Source organism: Camellia sinensis, chromosome 5, assembly GCF_055761805.1.
Source record: "Camellia sinensis isolate YWXY chromosome 5, ASM5576180v1, whole genome shotgun sequence".
Lineage (NCBI taxonomy): Eukaryota > Viridiplantae > Streptophyta > Magnoliopsida > Ericales > Theaceae > Camellia > Camellia sinensis.
Genome location: NC_138965.1, coordinates 188895746 through 188914334, shown reverse-complemented (window position 1 = coordinate 188914334; position 18589 = coordinate 188895746). Strand labels below are relative to the sequence as shown.

At 35.1% G+C, this 18589-nt stretch overlaps 1 protein-coding gene across 1 annotated transcript in view; it reads right to left on the bottom strand.

Annotated features, from left to right (window-relative positions):
* The window catches only part of LOC114279619 (LEAF RUST 10 DISEASE-RESISTANCE LOCUS RECEPTOR-LIKE PROTEIN KINASE-like 1.1), a 31235-nt gene extending 17434 nt beyond the window's left edge, over positions 1–13801 (bottom strand). The window contains exon 1 of the mRNA XM_082870873.1: positions 12887–13801. Within this exon, the coding sequence (XP_082726999.1) occupies positions 12887–13784 (898 nt within the window). The 5' untranslated portion in view covers positions 13785–13801. The remainder of the gene's footprint in view (positions 1–12886) is intronic.
* Between the last annotated feature and the right edge of the window lie 4788 nt (positions 13802–18589).

The window sequence follows — 18589 nt, the reverse complement described above, 5'->3', positions numbered from 1 at the left end:
GACATTTAATTAAAATTAACAAAAAAAAATTAAATAAAAATTAATTTGTTACAGTAATTTTGAAAAAATAAAAGAACATTTTTAAGCAAAACAATTATAAAAAAAAATTCTAACCAAATATACAATCAAAAGTAATTTTAAAGCGCTAGCTGAATATTTTTGTTAACAAATAATAACATTTTTTTAATATTTTAAATAAAAAAATAATTTCGGAATTTTTTAATTTTTTAAATAAAAAAATTATTTTTTTCAATAATTATTTTTTTGAATTGAATTTTAAAAAAAGTTTAGTTATGAGTTTTGAATAGGATTTTTAATAGAGTTTTGAGTTATATGTTTGGTTATGAGTTATAAATTTTTTAATTAAGTTTTAAAAATTCTTTTCAAAACTCATAATCATATAACTTTTCACAAACTCAACACTCATTTCAAAAATTTAACACTCAATTCAAAATTCTTTTCAAAACACATAACCAAACAAATTTTCTCTTTTCAAATCATAATTCCAAAACTCATAAATTTAAAATACAACTCCATACTTAAATCATAATTCCAAGCACAAACCAAGCGCTACCAATATGTTGCTTATGTTGATACTAAAGCTTTGTTTGGCATAACCTATTTTAGTCCATTTTTTTATCTTTTTATCTTTTTTGAGTCACATCAATCAACATCTCCTCTCTATTTTTCTACAGATCTTTTTATAAAAAGTCAAAAAATACACTTATTTAGGACATCCCAAACCAGCCCTAAATAAAATACTCATAAAATTGAAAGTCACTTTAATTGCGTGTGATAAGAATTATTAAAAGAACCTGTGATTAGTCCAAAATAGTGAGACCCATATCTAAAAGGTGCATTGACCTATCAAAGTTGTAGGCCCATTATTTTAAACCAATCACAATTCGTGTCTTATACACAAAGTGTGTGAACGAAATGTTGAAAATTATGATTTTTATAGGTTTATTTTAGGTTAATTTTGAGCCCAAATTTGAGTGGAGCCTACACGTCTTTTGGAGTGGGTCTGAAGAGGTGACGTGTTCCTTACTGCATGGCAAGTCACACAGTGCAAACGTTCGTTAGAACCATTTAGGAGTGAATGGAAAGCTGACGTCGACTTTGGGTTCATGAAATGAGAAGTTGAAGAGTTAAATGTGGATTTCCTTAGATTAGCTGTCCCACATTGAAACTTTAAGAGAGCATTTGTGAGTATATAAACTCTAGGTGGACATACTTGGATTGGACCTCAAGGGACACCCCAAGTTTGTAGAAAGGAAGAGTTATGGACAGAGTGGGCTTGGGCTCAAACCACCACACATGCCACTACCGTTCGGTCGTGCCATGCGCGGTTGTGGATCGGATCCTAACATTAATTTTTTCGAATTATTGCGGGAAAATTATTTAAATTTCTAAACAAAATTAATTCAAATTTTGCGCCAAACTTGAATTCAATTTTTCTGTCCAAACAGTGCCTCTTCGGGTCCAAAAATCTCTTCCATTTTCCAGCAAATCAAACTGTTTTCAAACAGATTTGCATTTCTACACCGGTTCAATTCAAATTATACCTATTCAGGTCTTCTGAAAAGGCACCACTTTGCCTATAAATTCAGACCCTCTTCCAGCAGTTTGATCAATCTGGAAATTCTCTTATTGCCTTCAATTTTGCTCTCTTACATATATATATTCTTCATATTAATTTTAGACAAATTTCTAAAAGTATAGAACACAGGTTCTGGTTTACCGAAACAGATTGTTTTTAGTGTTAATATAATTTGTGAAAGATCATTGTTTTTTGGGAGATAGACGTCATTATTCCGTAAGCACTTGAGCGAGGCAAATCTATCTTAAGGACAGAGTGTCACACACTCAACTTGATCATTTTTATTCTTAAGTTGTTTCGGTAAATAAATTCTATAAGTAATTTATTTTGTTTATTTGATTTGTTTCAAGTTATTTATTTTACACAGAAAATTATTCCAATACGAAATCCAAATAGAACTATCTTAACATATAATTACACACATAACCCAATAAAATATTTACTTTATAATTTGAGCTTAAAAGATCCAGACTCTAATTAAGTAGTCTTGGTTACTTTCAGACCAATAGGAATAGTAATTGTTAGTAATGGGCGCCCATGTGGCATGACCATTAAATTTGATTTTGAATCCTTATCCAAATAGGTTTTGATTTTGAAATCAAACCTATTTAGGATAACCACTCTTGAAACAGACGTTATCAGTTTGAACTGATATAGATAGATATAATATATATTAGATATTATCTGTATCTTAACTGATATGGATAGATATTATAATATATTAAAATATTTGTTATATGGTTATGGGTAATCCAAGAGAAACAACGTTGAGTCTGTTTTCTACCCATAAACTGACTCTCTCCCAAGAAATAACGATCAAGTCAATTGCACTGTGGTTTGTGTGGGTGATATTCACCATTGTAATATCACCCCACTGCTGGGATTGATTTATCAGACTCTGGAAGCACGTGATTTATCCACGAGGTTCTATCATCGAAAGGTATGATATGATTATTTTATCCGCTGCATAATTGTTTGTTTTTATTTACATTGGTATCAGAGCCATTGATGGATATTTTCGTGTTTCTATTTTTACATGCGTATATATACATGTATATGCATGAATATTAATGGAGGAGGAAGATGAAGTGCACGGTTTTCTTTTTTGCATTTTAACTCCATTTAGATTGAGAGAGTGATATACCTCAATTTTATGTTGCTTAAATGTTATTTTTTATGCCATAAATGTTTTTATTGTGAAAAATGGAGTCCGTCAGTACAAAAATCGGACCGGAAAACACCCGGGAAGGCGGCGCGTGTGATTCACGCGCTGTATGACGCCGAGCAGCAGCCCCACGCGCCTCCACGCGCTGAGCGCGTTAGGCACGCGCCCCCACGCACCACACGCGCGATCTGTCAGCTTCCTTCCACACGCGCGCGTTAGCCGCGCCGCTTCCAGCCGCGCCACGTGTGCGACACACGCGCGCCATGCGCCGCGCCGCGCCGACTCGCGCCGAGTTGCGCTGAGCCGCGAGCCGAGCCGTTTTTCCCCCTGGCTTGGCTCTAAGGCTCTGTTTGTTTGTTTTTTAATTCTGAATTGCGTTAATTGGCCATAATTTATTCGTTATAGCTTTGTTTTAAGCATGGTTGGTACCCTTAGACTCAGAATTAATTTTTCTACATTCTGTAAAATTTTGAAAATTTTACGAAAATAAAAAATATTTATTCTGTGTTAATAATTCATTTTTTATGCTTTAAAATGATGCTGGTATTGCATAAATAATTTTATGGGGTTGAAATTTTTATTGTGGACTTCTGAAATGTTTAATATCTACTGGTAATATTGTCTCATTTTATCAGTTTCTGGATTTTTTATTTCTAATTTTATGTGTATTTATTAGTCATTTAAAATTCCAGAATATTTCAGAAAAAATTCAGAATATTTCAGAACAATGTACATTTTAATTATGGCATAATCTGAATATTGTTTCTGTTTGCTAGTTTCTGGTTTTTTTATTTCTAATTTTATGTGTGTTTAATTAGTTATTTAAAATTCCAGAAAATACCAGAAAATTTCAGGATGATGTACTTTCTGTTATGGCATAATTTAAATATTGGATACAGCATATTTTTTTTTTTTGGGTTTGTAATATGTTGTAATTAGAAGAGCATGATTATTTATTTATTTATTAGAATTCCATTATTAAATAAATATAGCATGAGTTATTTGTAGATTTACATTAAAATGCTATTGTATGGAATTTATCATGCTTTGTATATGCCATAGTCAGTGGGAGGTTATTCGGTTGAGAGAAATCTTTGTAGATTAACTCCCGAAAACCAATATTTTTGCGCATAAATTAAACTAAATTTTGGATAATTGTCACTTGTGGCGCAAGAGATGATTACGAGCATAGCGGATTTTCGATCTTGCGACTTGTGTAATATTGTCACTATTTAATTTAGATTTTTGCGGCAAAATTATATTATGCTAATCAAATTAATCCCAATGCGAATTTCTCTCTAAATTGATTTAGCTTATGGAAGTTAATTTGGTTGACCTAAACTTAGTAGAGATGTTCAAATGTGAACAAACTAATCCCATTCTTTAGATGAGCGAAAGTCTTGGAGACTTTAGGTCAAACCTTAATTGAGCCAAAGTAAGGAAACATGACTCAAAGTCGCCGTGTTTTTGTTGCCTTGTTTGGCACAATAAAAACTAATGTGTGCGCTATAGTTAGCGGCACGCTACATAGTTTTGGTTGGCGAGTTTTGGAGTTATGAAATTAGTAAGCCCTCAATAGATCTGTATATGATCTTGACTAATGAGCTGCGCGGATTGACTTTGTAATTTGACTTGTAAATAATGTTACATCATTGGATGAAGTAACATTCAAGAGTCACGTCATCCGAGAAATGTGAGCTTAAATAAATTAGTCATTAAGTGTAAGACGAGTAGCCAGTACGAGCAGTGTTTTGCTCTCTACCCAATTATTGGGAGTGGATTGAGCGAAATTTCATGCACTATAATAGTGTGCGTTGAAATATCACGTGAAGTTAAAAGATTAGCGCTTAGAAGCTGCAAAATCTATTAACACTGAGTGAAAAGATTAGCGCTTAGTGGCTGCAAAATCTATTAGCATTGCCAACTTGTCTAAGTGTGGACACTTACTGTTTCCACACTTGAGTGTGAAACATGGATGAGGTGCTTCTTTGTGTGATTCCTTTACTAGGCTAACGTTTTGAATAACATTTACCACTAAGCGCAAACGTTGCAGCATAGTAATGAAAAGGTTAAGGCTGACAAGGTTGTTATGACTCTAAGAATTTAACGCATCGCTTGTAAGAGCATTGTGTTGAATTAGACTCTTTAGCCTAATTCGCGCTTAAGTTACTTCAGGAGCTATCATAGTTGATAGCTTATTCTCTCCTTCTTGTGGATAGTAGAATTAATTGCAAGTAACTATGAAGCGAGAAATAGAGATGGCAATAGGAGTATCGTCATCTTTCAACTAGATGTATTAAAGTGTATGGAGAATAAAATTGACTTGAAGGTGCAGGGGATTAGCACTTACTAGTTAAATTTGCGACTTAGGCGCAGTTGATATCTCCATGATATCCTTTTTATGATCTAGTGAATATGACTTAGTCGTGAGTCATTACCTAGTTGGGCCTAAACCTTTAAAACTTGTCTTCGAGAACTCACACATTAAGATGATTGGAATTAGTTTATGACATTGGTCATGAACCAGTGGCTTATTATACTTAATCACATTAATGAGATGATGACACGATGGTTTGAGTAGGCCTTCTCGGGCCCACTCGCTTATGACATCCTGCTCTCATGTGAATGTGTAACTTTGTTCGCAATGGGTGCGCACAAGTAAGTAGGAAAGCCGCAGAAGGTCATTTGTTTTGGCGCATTTAGTCCACTATGATATTTTGTGACTAGATATGTGTGAGGGTACAATAGCTAAGCCTCAATCTTGACACATTTATAGATTACGATACGCATCTGAGTCAAGACTATTTGATCTCCCATAAGTCAAAAGTTTTGAGATGATTTTTGACATTGCACATATGAGGTCGAGATCAATTAGATAAGAGTTTTTTGTGCTTTTAGTTTTGACCAAGGTGGCGAGTATCTATTTGAGTTATTTTTTCAGAAAAACTCTGTGAAGAGAGATGGATGCTTAGAACATTGATTATTCCTAGTACTCAACAACACACTGGTGTAGTAGAGATAAGGAATTAAATATTGTTAATGTTAGGTAGATAATGGCGCAAAATGTTTCCCAATTGGGAATTGCACTAGTTTGTTGCCTATATCCCTAACTAAGTGCCCTCCATATCAGTTTTTACACTCCATTTTGAGTAATGGGTTAGCAGAGAGCCATCTATGGGCGATCTGTAACCATTAAGCAGCTTATCTTTATTCTACTTCTCATAAGATTGCGAAGTTAAGACCTAGGGTTCTATAGCGCATTATTGTATGCTGTCTTGTAAACACAAAGGGTCGTGTGGCGCATTATTGTATGCGGTCATGCAAACCCTCCGGGTCATGTGCATATAGGTAAGCAGCTTTGTGGTAGTGTAACTAAGTCACATAAAGTTTTATTAGTAAAGGTGACGTGAATAGAGTTTTCGGAACTCTATAAGATGGAGAATTCCAAGCATAGCGCTCTATGTAGCCTAGTTGAGAATGGAAAGAAATTTCCAATATCCTAGGGACAGTGGGAGCGATGTGTCTACTAATGGATTACTCCATTAGAGCAGAATACTCTACATTCTTAGTTGCGTGGTAGCAAATGTGAAAATTTTCCACGTCATCACTGGGTGATTGAGAGGGAAACATTCATGATTGCTCCGCAAGATGATAAAGAGCCTAGGATAATGCCTAAGGCTCTAGTCCCCTATTTTTTGAAAGTGGATCAATGTTGCGCAGTTTAAGACAAAGTCTTTGAGGATTAACCAATTTTTATAATTTGGTTGACTTTCCATTATGACGCAAAACTGTTATAAAGTTATGCGTAATTTGGATAGTCATTTTTGAGGCATAAGGCTCGCTAGATACCGAATGGTCGCACCATTGAGGAAAGTGTAGACCATGAGAAGACTTCCTCCTGGGGAGTGAGGTTATTTTGACTTAGGCTATAATTGACATAAGTTCGGAACATTGATTTGTGGACATTGTGACCCGATTTCTCATTAGAGAATTGGATAAGTAGATCCGTAGGGATTTACCTTCTGCTTTTATGGTAAAAAGTTAGGAGCGTAAAAAGGTTGCTAGTTCCAATAAATCTTTTACAGCCTAAAGCAGTTATCCAAACAGTGGTTCTTAGATTTCGTCAAGCCATGATAGGGCAACGATGATCGATGAAGACCACTGAGGCATGATCAATGGTCCAAAAGAAGTTTTTCCTTACTTAGTCATTATGAGCCAGGAATTTATAAGGTTGTCGCCACCTAGGGTGGGCAGTCCTCCATTTTAGATATGATGGACATGGGTGATGTAATTCATATGCTCGGATGTACGATCCTTAGGGATTGTTTTAAGAAAATTCTCGGTCTGTCTTCGATGACTTACATAGAGAATATCTTAGAATGATTCTAGATGCAAAATTGCAAATCCATTGACTTACCTATCGGTAAAAGCCAGAGCCTTAGCTATTGAGTGAATCCTCAGATTATCTTTGGGAGAAACAGATGACCTATATTCCTTGATCTTTTCTTTGTTGTGGGAGCCTAAAGTACGCTATGTGGGCGTATTCGGCATGATAAGTGTTATCTTTGATAAATGGTTAACTGAGTTGTTCAGACATTGACCTTGCTCATTAGACTGTGGATAAAATGCTTTATTAGAAGCATATTAATTTGCTCCTTGTAAAATTCAATGCGCTAGTTGGGCGCATCTGCGCTAGTTGGGCGCATTAAGAATGAACGCAAATTGGTCACCAAAAATATCTTTAGAGAGGTTATTGCGCAAGAGGTAGTGATCTTAAATCATTTCATGTGAGGCGCACATGGTGGATTCCGTTGTATATACTTATCGCAAGAGGTGCTGATAAGGCTTATGTTTGGAATCTATAATTGCGCAAGCTGTGGTCATTTTTTTTTAAGATCGATCACTTATTTTGAGATGATGGGATGTTGACACTATTACGGTTTGTGTCATAATGATTAGCAAATGATGATGTCAGCAGGCAAGATTGGCTCACTCACACGAGCAATCGCCCTTGACGCTTGGGAGCGAGCAAGGATGAGACTGGTGGTTTATTTTTATTCGGAGCCAAGAGAGGCTTAAATCATCCACTATGTATGTCGCCTTGGTTATAACCAAGATGAGGTCGTGTTAAGGACCAAACATGGATGTTAGTACCCACTTTCCATGTTGTGCCTGTTATGATTAGCCAGATGCGAGATCTCATTTGGCGCCTAGAAGGCGAGCAAATAGAGAATTCGGGTTAAGCGCTAGAAAGCAACTAGACTAATATCTGTACGGTGTATCGAGTATGACGTCACTCTTTATGGAAGAGTTACTCCACCGTAGCATGTATTCATACTATATGTGCTTGGCGACCGAGTAATGAGGTGAGAGAATGGATCCCTGCTTCCTCACCGTGTGAGTCTTACGTGTCATTATTGATATGACTTTCATTTATGTACCCTTTTGTGACTTTTGACTATGTCATAAGGTAAGGGGTTGATGTTCTGCTACTTTGGTATGTTGCCTGCGGTCTTGCATGATTCGGCCTTAAGGGACATCACTGGGAAAGCGGTCAATCCTAAACTAAATGGCATGAGTGCAAAGGGAAGATCATCTAATATTACACCACTGTTGTATATTCACTGCCGGCAACTCACATCGCTCTGTATGAGAGGCGAATTGAGTGTGAATATATTGCAAGAATTGAGAGGGTCAAACATGCTCTTTTTGAGGGATTAGAGATGTTTTTTGGACCGGTGTAATTAGATGGGTCTGGGGTATATGAGACACTATTTCTTTTCTTTTTGGGTTGATGTCTCTATGCTGGCTCATTTTGAGTTTCTAGTATAGAGCTCCCACATGCAGGTGTTCTCAGCAGTCGCACGGTGCAGTGGCTAGTATGAGATTGTTCATTTTTTTGGGAGATTGAGATAGAGATGTGGCAGTGTCATGCCAACTCGTGTGCGAGTGGGAGATGTTAGTAATGGGCGCCCATGTGGCATGACCATTAAATTTGATTTTGAATCCTTATCCAAATAGGTTTTGATTTTGAAATCAAACCTATTTAGGATAACCACTCTTGAAACAGACGTTATCAGTTTGAACTGATATAGATAGATATAATATATATTAGATATTATCTGTATCTTAACTGATATGGATAGATATTATAATATATTAAAATATTTGTTATATGGTTATGGGTAATCCAAGAGAAACAACGTTGAGTCTGTTTTCTACCCATAAACTGACTCTCTCCCAAGAAACAACGATCAAGTCAATTGCACTGTGGTTTGTGTGGGTGATATTCACCATTGTAATATCACCCCACTGCTGGGATTGATTTATCAGACTCTGGAAGCACGTGATTTATCCACGAGGTTCTATCATCGAAAGGTATGATATGATTATTTTATCCGCTGCATAATTGTTTGTTTTTATTTACAGTAATTAAGAAAAGTCGACCTAACCAATATTGATAGGCTGAGCTGAAGACATGTTGGCGCCCTATCTTTCTCCTTTTGCATGATTTTATTGTTTGAGAGCACTACATTCACTCATGATGATATATATTTAAGTTCCAGCCTCTCTAATAATTTGTGGTTTTAAGATCTATATTTTGGTACTGAAATTTGAAGAAATTTTAATGACTTACCATTGCATGTTAATTGGTAGGGGTGATATTTTAGAAGTGTATAGTTTGATAATTTGAGTGCACTTTCAAATTCATGAGGCTTTTTCTTTGATAGAATCATTTTATTCGTGAAATTTTCTTCCATGTCAATCATGGCCTTTTGGACTTCAACATCTTCCAAAATAATTTCAATTTCTTTAGTCGTTGGAACGACTTGGTCAATAATTTCTACTTGATACTTAAAAGAATTTTGAGAAATTTTTGAAGTATCTCCTAAAGCATGTGCCAGTAACTTGTCTAGCGTTTCTTGTTGGGTTGAAAAATTATTTCAAATTTTGGATATAGCTGTAAATTGGTCATCATAGTTAATGGCATGTTTTTTTGTATGGTGAAACTGGGCTGGATTAATTAGGTTTGGGATTTGTCACTAGGATGCGTTACGTGAGTGGACTACTAGAACCTGGTTTGGACTGTGTTTGGCTGGCCTTGTTCAAGGGAATGGATGATTTTTAGAATGGGTTTTATTTGTGGGCTGGGCTTAAGGGTTTTAGTTGGACCTGTATAGAAAATGACTGCTGGACTTAGGCATGGGTAGAGTCAAAGGCTGGGTCATGTTTAAAAGTAAATAATGAACGTAAGGTGATATCACGTGTCAATGTCACTATTTAATGAGTATTCTCAATTTGCAGTAGAGATGACAATATTATTAGATTAGCTGAAGATAAAAATTCTCCACTTAATTCATTTGTCGCTTTTAATTGGTCAGTGACACCACTAACATTGATGTCACAGTTACATTTAATATTTTTTTCACGTTTATTGTTGTAGGTTATTATTATCATTTTTTTGATAGCTGGCCTAATCAATGGTTTGGATTTGGGTTGTGTGGGAACTTAAACTAAGGATTGTGATTCCTTAATTTGAGTTGGTCGGGTTTAGGGATTATGATTCCTTCACGATTGTCATCTTCCAATTCCTCTAAATGATGGATTAGGAGGGCTCCCGTCCAAACTCATCATATTTTAAGTACTTGATTTATGATATAGAAGAGTTTAATATTTCAAAAAAAACTCCGATCGAATTCTTTTTCTCAGTTAGGAAGAATGATGTAAAACATGCGCACTATAAGTTGCCATGAAGATGTTTATTTTATAAGTTTGAATTTTAATATTTATACTTATTTATTTTTATTATAATTTAGTTAGGGCCTGCTTGGTAACCCCTTTTTTTCTTGACAAAAATTTTGAAAACTATAAACAAAAACTCATTTGGTGTCTCCAACCATCAAACCACTTTCAGTCATCACCTCCCACAACCGGCTGACATATTGGGCCATCGCAAAAGATCTCCCACTGACGACCAGAAACTACCTCTGGTGGCCAACAATCACCTCCAACCATCAACAATCACCTTTGCCACCACCTCCAGCTGTCAACAACCACCTTCAACCATCTCTTTTATATTTTTGTAACAAAATTTTTATTTTTCGAGATAAAAAATGTAATCTCTAAAATCCTTATATGTTATAGTGTAAGGTTGTGACTGTGTTAGGGTTGTGGCCCTTAGTCTTAACATTTCAAACGGAACTGTCTTTGATCCTCTTGAAATGGCACAACTACAATTCAAATGCCCTAACAGAACAGTCCTAATTTTAAGAGGGTCTCAGAAAAACGAGCAAGGATCCTCTAGAGTGATTTTTCCCTAAAGTTTCCTAAAGTGCTACAGTGTATGGTTGAGATTTACTGGCAAGTCACATCAATTTTTCTGATGTGACTTGTCAATAAATCTCAACCATACACTGTAACACTTTAGAAAACTTTAGAAAAATTTCACTCTAGAGGATCCTCAGTACATAAAAACAACCATGTAAAGAATTTTTTGCCGCCTTGGAGCAGCTTCTTGTCAATCACAAAAAGTGAAAGGGAATAAATAAGAATTTAATAGAGCATTTTTGGATTTTCTGTAGATCTAGGTCAATTTAATATCATTTGTGAACAGTACCATACTAGGGAGTTGATATCTCATACAGACAATTGTTTCCCCAGTTAAGACCTCTAAGAGTGAAAGGGATAGTAGACTTAATAAGAATCAAATTTATTACCTAATCTATCTGGAACTTGAAAATGTAGTCCGAGAGTTGAATCAATAATGTGAGAGTGGAAAAAGACTCTGGTTGCTTCTTAGAGAGAAACTAACCCTATTAAACAATTACCATGGCAAAGTTGTTGGCATACCCTAATTAAGAATGGATTATTGATAGCAACTTAAAACTATAAAAGTCTCAAACACAGTTAAATTCCTAGTGGTAAGCATCCCTCTCCAATGAGGTACTCTTTGTTTCTTTGGACACTTTCTCCTACACTGTTTGAATGGGATGATTTAGTGAGAAATAATAAAAAATGATGAAAAAAATAACCTTTTCATGTCTGGTTTATAAATTAAGTGAGAAATATTGAAAAAGAGAATTGTCTGGTGTTCGGTTTTCCTTTTGGGCTAAATAAGCACAAAAAGATAAAAAAAAAATCAAAAAATCACAAAAAGTCAAAAATTACAAAAAGACAAAAAAAAAATCCCTATTCCAAAGCTAAAAAGTTAAAAAGCTAAAAAGCCAATCAAGAACACCAAACGAGCAAAAAAGTCTCAAGCTAAAAAAGTTCAAAAAGCCAAAAAGTCAACTAAAAAAGTCATTGCCAAACAAAGGCTAAGCCTATTTCATTTTTCACTAAAAGTAATGAAGAACAAATTGATTGGTTGTAAAACATTTATAATGTCAAAATTGCTCTTTAAAATACAATTGAATAAAATAAATCTCACTCATATATCTTTCACATAATTTGCTTTCTTACTCATCCATATGTGATGTTGAGAAAATATAATCTTTTATTTTCTCGTCTAGACGAGAGATCAAAATCATTTCTTTTCTTTTCTCATCCTACAATCCGAATGAAGTAAAAGTTACCCACAATTTTTTGAGAAACTAAAGGCAATGCTTAAGTATCAAACTCCTCTTCACAAGAGTTGAACTCACAACTTCACACCACAAAGTGATACTATAAAACCACTAGACCAAAAGCCCTAGTTAAATAGTATATAGTCACACAATTTGATTTACAATCCAGGTCATGTAATATACAAATTGGTGTCAAGAAAGAATTAGGAATTTGGAATCTAATCAAATTAATTTTAATATATACTTTTTCAAATAGAAAGAAAAACGCACTCGTTCCTATTTAAAAAGTATACTAAAAATGGAAACTGAGTTTCCATTTAAAAAGCATAGTAGAAATGGGAACTGAGTGTTGTTCAATTAGCTGGCAGGCAGCCAAGCAAAAGGATAACACCACTGATAATTATCCATTTCAATCTTCTTATCTCAAAGAATCATAAATTGAATGGTCCTTATAGTGTTGATAATCTTACTCTTTATCAAGCACACACATTTTCTTGAGAAAACAAGATATGAGCTATGGCAATATGAGAGAGAGAAGAGAGACAGAGGACTTACTAGTTTTACAGCTGACACGGTGAGGTCTATCTTTGCAGAAGCAGCGGAATTGGTAATTACTCGCATCGAACCCACAACGGCCGCCACTTGACTTACACTCGCTGCAATTACTAGCCTTCCACTGCAACACAAATCCCCTCATCAGCACTTTCATGTAGTCCCCAATCCCATCATATCCATTCAACTCAACCGGTGCCAACACCAGGGTTTTGCACTTTCCCAATGCATAGTTCAAGTTTTTATTGTTTCCAAACATCGCCAAAGCCAAACCCCAAACATCTTCATTCTTGACCCCACAACTAATCCTATTAGAATCCAAAAGCCCCCCAGGCAACGACAACGAACAATTGGATAATATATGGAGATATGGAATATCAGAAGCAGCAAATTTAAACTTGTCCACTTCAAGTGATAAGTTTCTGATTGGTGGTAAACATTCATTGCTTAAATTTGAAACCGATATGCGAATAGATTGGCTGTCATATAAAATTTCCTGGACTGTATAATTATTTTCCGGTATTTGAAGAATGGTATGGTTATTTTGGCAAGTGAGCTCAAAACCAGGGTACCCACAATAAGACTCTTGTTCACCTTGAATCCAAAAAGGGTAGCTTATGCTTTGGCCACCACATTTTTTGGGCACACAAGCTTCATACTTTGAATCCACACAAGAAGTTGTTTCTGATAAGAGGAAGAAAGTGAATATGCCAAGGTTGACGGATGATATGTGGGTAGACAAGCTTTTCTGCTTCATTTGTAAGGATTTTGAAGCACAGAATGAAGAAGATAATAATGTATATGAGTGAGAGAGAGAGAGAGAGAGAGAGGGAGAGAGGTGGGGGGTTGGAGGGGTATAGTTAGATGAGCTGTATAAGATGGGCTTGACTTGGCAATGCATTTAGAGTTTATGATTTTGACATACTTTTTAGGCTGTCCGAATCTGCCTCAATATTAGACCATTGATTTTTTTTTGCCATTTGGGCCACGTCGAAGTCGTACTATTTGACTCAACTCTCTTGACCATTTTAAATAATCGACTACTGTTCAGAGTAAAACAATTTGTTCTTCCCACTTTTATGATTTCTCAACAGTATTTAAGTATGTAAGGTGTATATCATATGTATTTATATAAGTTCTCATAAATATACATAAGTTATCTCATAAAATCGAATAAGTTTTCACAAATATATGTAAGTTGTAATTTCTCAAATTTTTATGAATTAATTTACGTACCTTTGTGAAAATTTACTCAATTTTATGAAGTAACTTACGTATATTTATGAAAAATTACGTAAGTACATGTGGTATGTATTTGCACACTTAAGAATTGTCCCTATTATTATTAGGATAGTGATAGAAAACTCTAAAAGTAGAGTTTTAAATTAAGCTCTACTTATGTGGTAATGAAAAAAAAAACAAAACAAAAACAAAACAAAAAGAGTAAAACATCATATCAATGGGTAGACTCCATCCACTAATGCTCCTTTAATGCTCTTGATTTAGAACTCTCAAATATTTTTGTTATTATTATTTTAATTGTTTTTTATTGAGATTTATTATTTTAATAATAAATTATGAATACGCGTAAATTTTATCAATGATATTGGTGATAGAAAAAAATCAAACTTTTTTCGTATGTATCTTGAATTTAACTTTTGATTGTGACTTTACTAAGACTAATGGAAGGTAGGCCTCTATGGCTTTGATATTGCAAAGTCCTATTGATGATGGCTCCATCAACTTCACAATAACCTTTTAGCCAGAAGCTCATTGGTCTATCATGCACATGTGTATATATATAATAACCTTTGGACAACCAAAAAGTCCATTTATGTGAGATGGTTGGGATGAAGTGGATTTCATTTTTATAGAGTGAAATTTCTGATATAAACTGTTTTTGTCAGAAGTATACTTCTACCTATAGGTCATGTTTGATTCACAACACTAATAGTGAAGTATTAATAATCTTATTAAATTAGTGTGGTATTCACTATCCAATTGGATTAATATCCATTGGATTAATAATCCTACCCCTACCCCATTACTAATAATCTTACAAATTTGTTGGATTAATTATCCATTGGATTATTAATCCTAAATCAAAATGTTAAAACAAACATAGGATAATTGGGCCCACGGATTAATAATCTCAATCCCATGCTCCAATCCACCCAATCAAACATGTCCATAAGGTGCAATTTGAATGAGTCTAAAATACGGAATTCGTTTATTTTTCTGGTATTTAAGCAGATTAGAATACATAATTTCATAATAATTGTAGAAATAGAATTATTTTGTTTTGATTATCTATACAAAATCTCATAACATAATAAGTCTTATGGGAACTTGGGTTTGGAATTTTTTTTTTAATTTTTTTCACTAAAAGACAATTTTTTTGCGAAATCAAAAAAAAATACATCCAAACAAAATATCACATTCAATTTCATAATCATTTCACTTTTTCTCTCACAAACATCATATCCAATCATAAAAAAATCCAACTATCTTTCCAAACACACAAAAAAATTTCTCTAATAATGTTCTACAACTAAAAAAACCTACATAAAAACTCACTTCTCAAACACCCACTAAGTGGCAAAAGTTTATTTTTAAGCATATTTTATCAAACTTGAATCTGTTGCAAATTTCAAATTGCGTCTGGGCTAAACCTTGTAGCCTAATTAAAATTCGGGTTGGATTTCGGTAGAGATCTAAGCCAACCCACGACCAACTTTTTTTTATATCATATATAAAAATAAATATCACCCTCTTCTCTCACTTTGATTATTATTAAATCCCACCTATAATATACACATCTTAACCCTAATCAAATTGTTTTACTCTTTTCTTCCCAATCTTTTCTCAGCTTTTAGATCTCACTTGCAACACAACACGTTCTTTTTTCATTTAACAAAAAAAAAAAACAATTCTCATAAGAAATTCATTGATAAAAAGAACGCTACAATCAACCCAACATAAGATAATCAACTCAAAAATATTAGTTCTAACCCAAAACATAATCGAAAAAATTAAGCTCGATACCCTTGCCCACAATTTTTTGTGGGCAACCCCAGCTAAATTTATTAATCATAGGTTGGGTTTGCGCAAAAAAATTCAAGCTTAGAAAATTAGGCATGGACAGCTCTTAGCACTATTTAGATTGGGCTTGCGCAGGTCTCGAGTGTGACCCAACCTCCATGACTATCACACTTACTTTTGCCTAAGATGAATGAATAGGAAAAATAATAATAATAATGCTAAACAAATTAATACATTATGAAACAAGCATATACCAATTTACTAATAAACTGGTGCACTCGATACGACCTCTTGGAATCACTCCCCCGATGACCTTTTCACCAGCAAATCTGCGTACTTACTTTCCAAGAACTTCTCCACCACCCCTCCCTTACCCAGTTGGGATTGGGTTTGGAAACTCCCTACCAGACCGAGAGTGATCCATTTCATTTGGCTAGCACTCTAACAACGTCTTCACACCAAAGACCTCTTACATTCTAGAAACATCACCTCAGATAGTTCTTGCCAACTTTGTGGGTCTTCTCCCGAAACAATCCTTCATGCATTGAGAGACTACATTTCTACGAAAAGATTTTGGGACTCAATCATTATCCCCACTAAGTTATCACCTTCTTTCAACCTTAGCTCAACGGAATGGCTCAAAATCAACTACCTCTCCACTGAGCCTCACTCATCATCCATTCCTTGGGCCATTGTCTTTCCCCTTGCTTGTTGGACCATTTGGAAAAATCGAAACTCTGTTCGCTTCGAGCCCACTCCCCCAAACCCACTCAAACCTACTTGGACCATTGCTTTGGCCACCGAATGGTATCACCTTTTTTACACCAGCAAATCCCGTGCCACTAAAACCATTGCTTGCAGTTGGAAACCACCCCCAATTCATTGCTTCAAACTTAACACCGATGGCGCGGCAAATGAAAATCATCCAGCCGCAGGTGGTATCATTCGTGACAATCATGGCAATTGGGTTTCGGGCTTCTGCAGATTTCTGGGCAAAACCAACAGTCTAACTGCTGAATTATGGGCCCTTAGGGATGGTCTCAAATTGGCTCTTGAAATGGGTCTTACACCAATTGAAGTTGAATCTGATGATCTCACTCTTGTGCACATGGTATTAAATAATTGCAATGACCAACACCACCTTAGCAATGTTGTTCATGACTGCAGGTTCCTCCTGGACAACCTCAGATCGCCAACTGTTAAACACATTTTCAGGGAAGCCAATCAAAGTGCGGATGCGCTAGCCAATTATGGGCTGCTTATGATGGACGGGAATTTTCATGTTTTCTCCTACCCTCCATCTCCCTTTATATCTCAGATGGTTATGTATGATGCTATGGGAATTCTATATCCCAGAACAGTCTTGTACTAACTCTGTTATTATTATTTTATAACAACCTTATATTTACCAAAAGTATATATATATATATATATAATTTTAAAAAATCGACGTTAGTAACATGATTCAAAGTGTTTTCTAAGGCAATTTTATCATATATTTGTCACTAATATGGTCATCTCAGACAATTTGCACCAATATTATTCAATACTGTTTCTTAGAGACTTTTAAAGGTAAAAATGACCCAACCTTCACGCAACAAATTTATTTCCAGCCATTAGATGCTCATGATATCAAATTATGGAGGGCTCAATTGTTGAGAAATTGTTTGTAAAAATTATAGATTCAACTGGCAAGAGATTCAAAACTTGTATATCATTCTAGAAAAAATGTCATACAAATTAACAAAGTTTAGATGCTCATGATGTCAAATTATGGAGGGCTCAATTGTTGAGAAATTGTTTGTAAAAATTATAGATTCAACTGGCAAGAGATTCAAAACTTGTATATCATTCTAGAAAAAATGTCATACAAATTAACAAAGTTTGCAAACTTTTGTTACTAATTGATTGTGTTGTTGAAGGTGTTTCGGCAAGTGATTTCAGTTGTATTGAACTTGCTTTGCCTAATTTATTTTCTCAATTGAGGTTAAGATACAAACAAAAAAGTATTAAGGTTGATAAAATATTGATAAAATATTCCCCCCTTTGCGCACCCAATGCTAGTGGGTTGGTCAGAGTAAATGTTTATGATCGGAGGTTAGACGGTAATGACAGTTTGCAGGCATGGTTTATTTTCCCAGTAGATTGTCAATGCGAGTTAGTCTATTATGGGAATGGTTATTGTTCAATTAACGACAAACAGGTGCCATGGATGGTGAAGTATCGACTTGAAAATTCCAATATTAAAAGAGGGGTTACGTATTGTAAAATGAAGGGGTATCTAAAGTATTCTACAAGTGACATGCTAGAAGATTCGCAAATGAGGGCCCCCTCTATTGTTGTGTTATCTAAAAAATATACTAATGAGAATGTTGATGTCTGGCATTGTCCTCCAACGAAGGCCATTCCGATTCTGACACGGACTAAGTCTGTTGGTTTACCGGAGAGGCGAAGAGATTTGTTGTTAGGAGGTTTTGGGGAAAGTGGTTCAGTCATTCATGAACGCAGAGGTCGTCTGAGTTTGTCAGAGATTGATGTACGCAGAGGTGGTGATGAATCTAGTGATGTTGATCCTGGTCCGTCGATTTCAGAGGTTGGTGAACGCAAAGAGGAAGTTGATCGTAGAGGATCAGTTGTTATGGATGCAGCAGAATTTTCTAATGT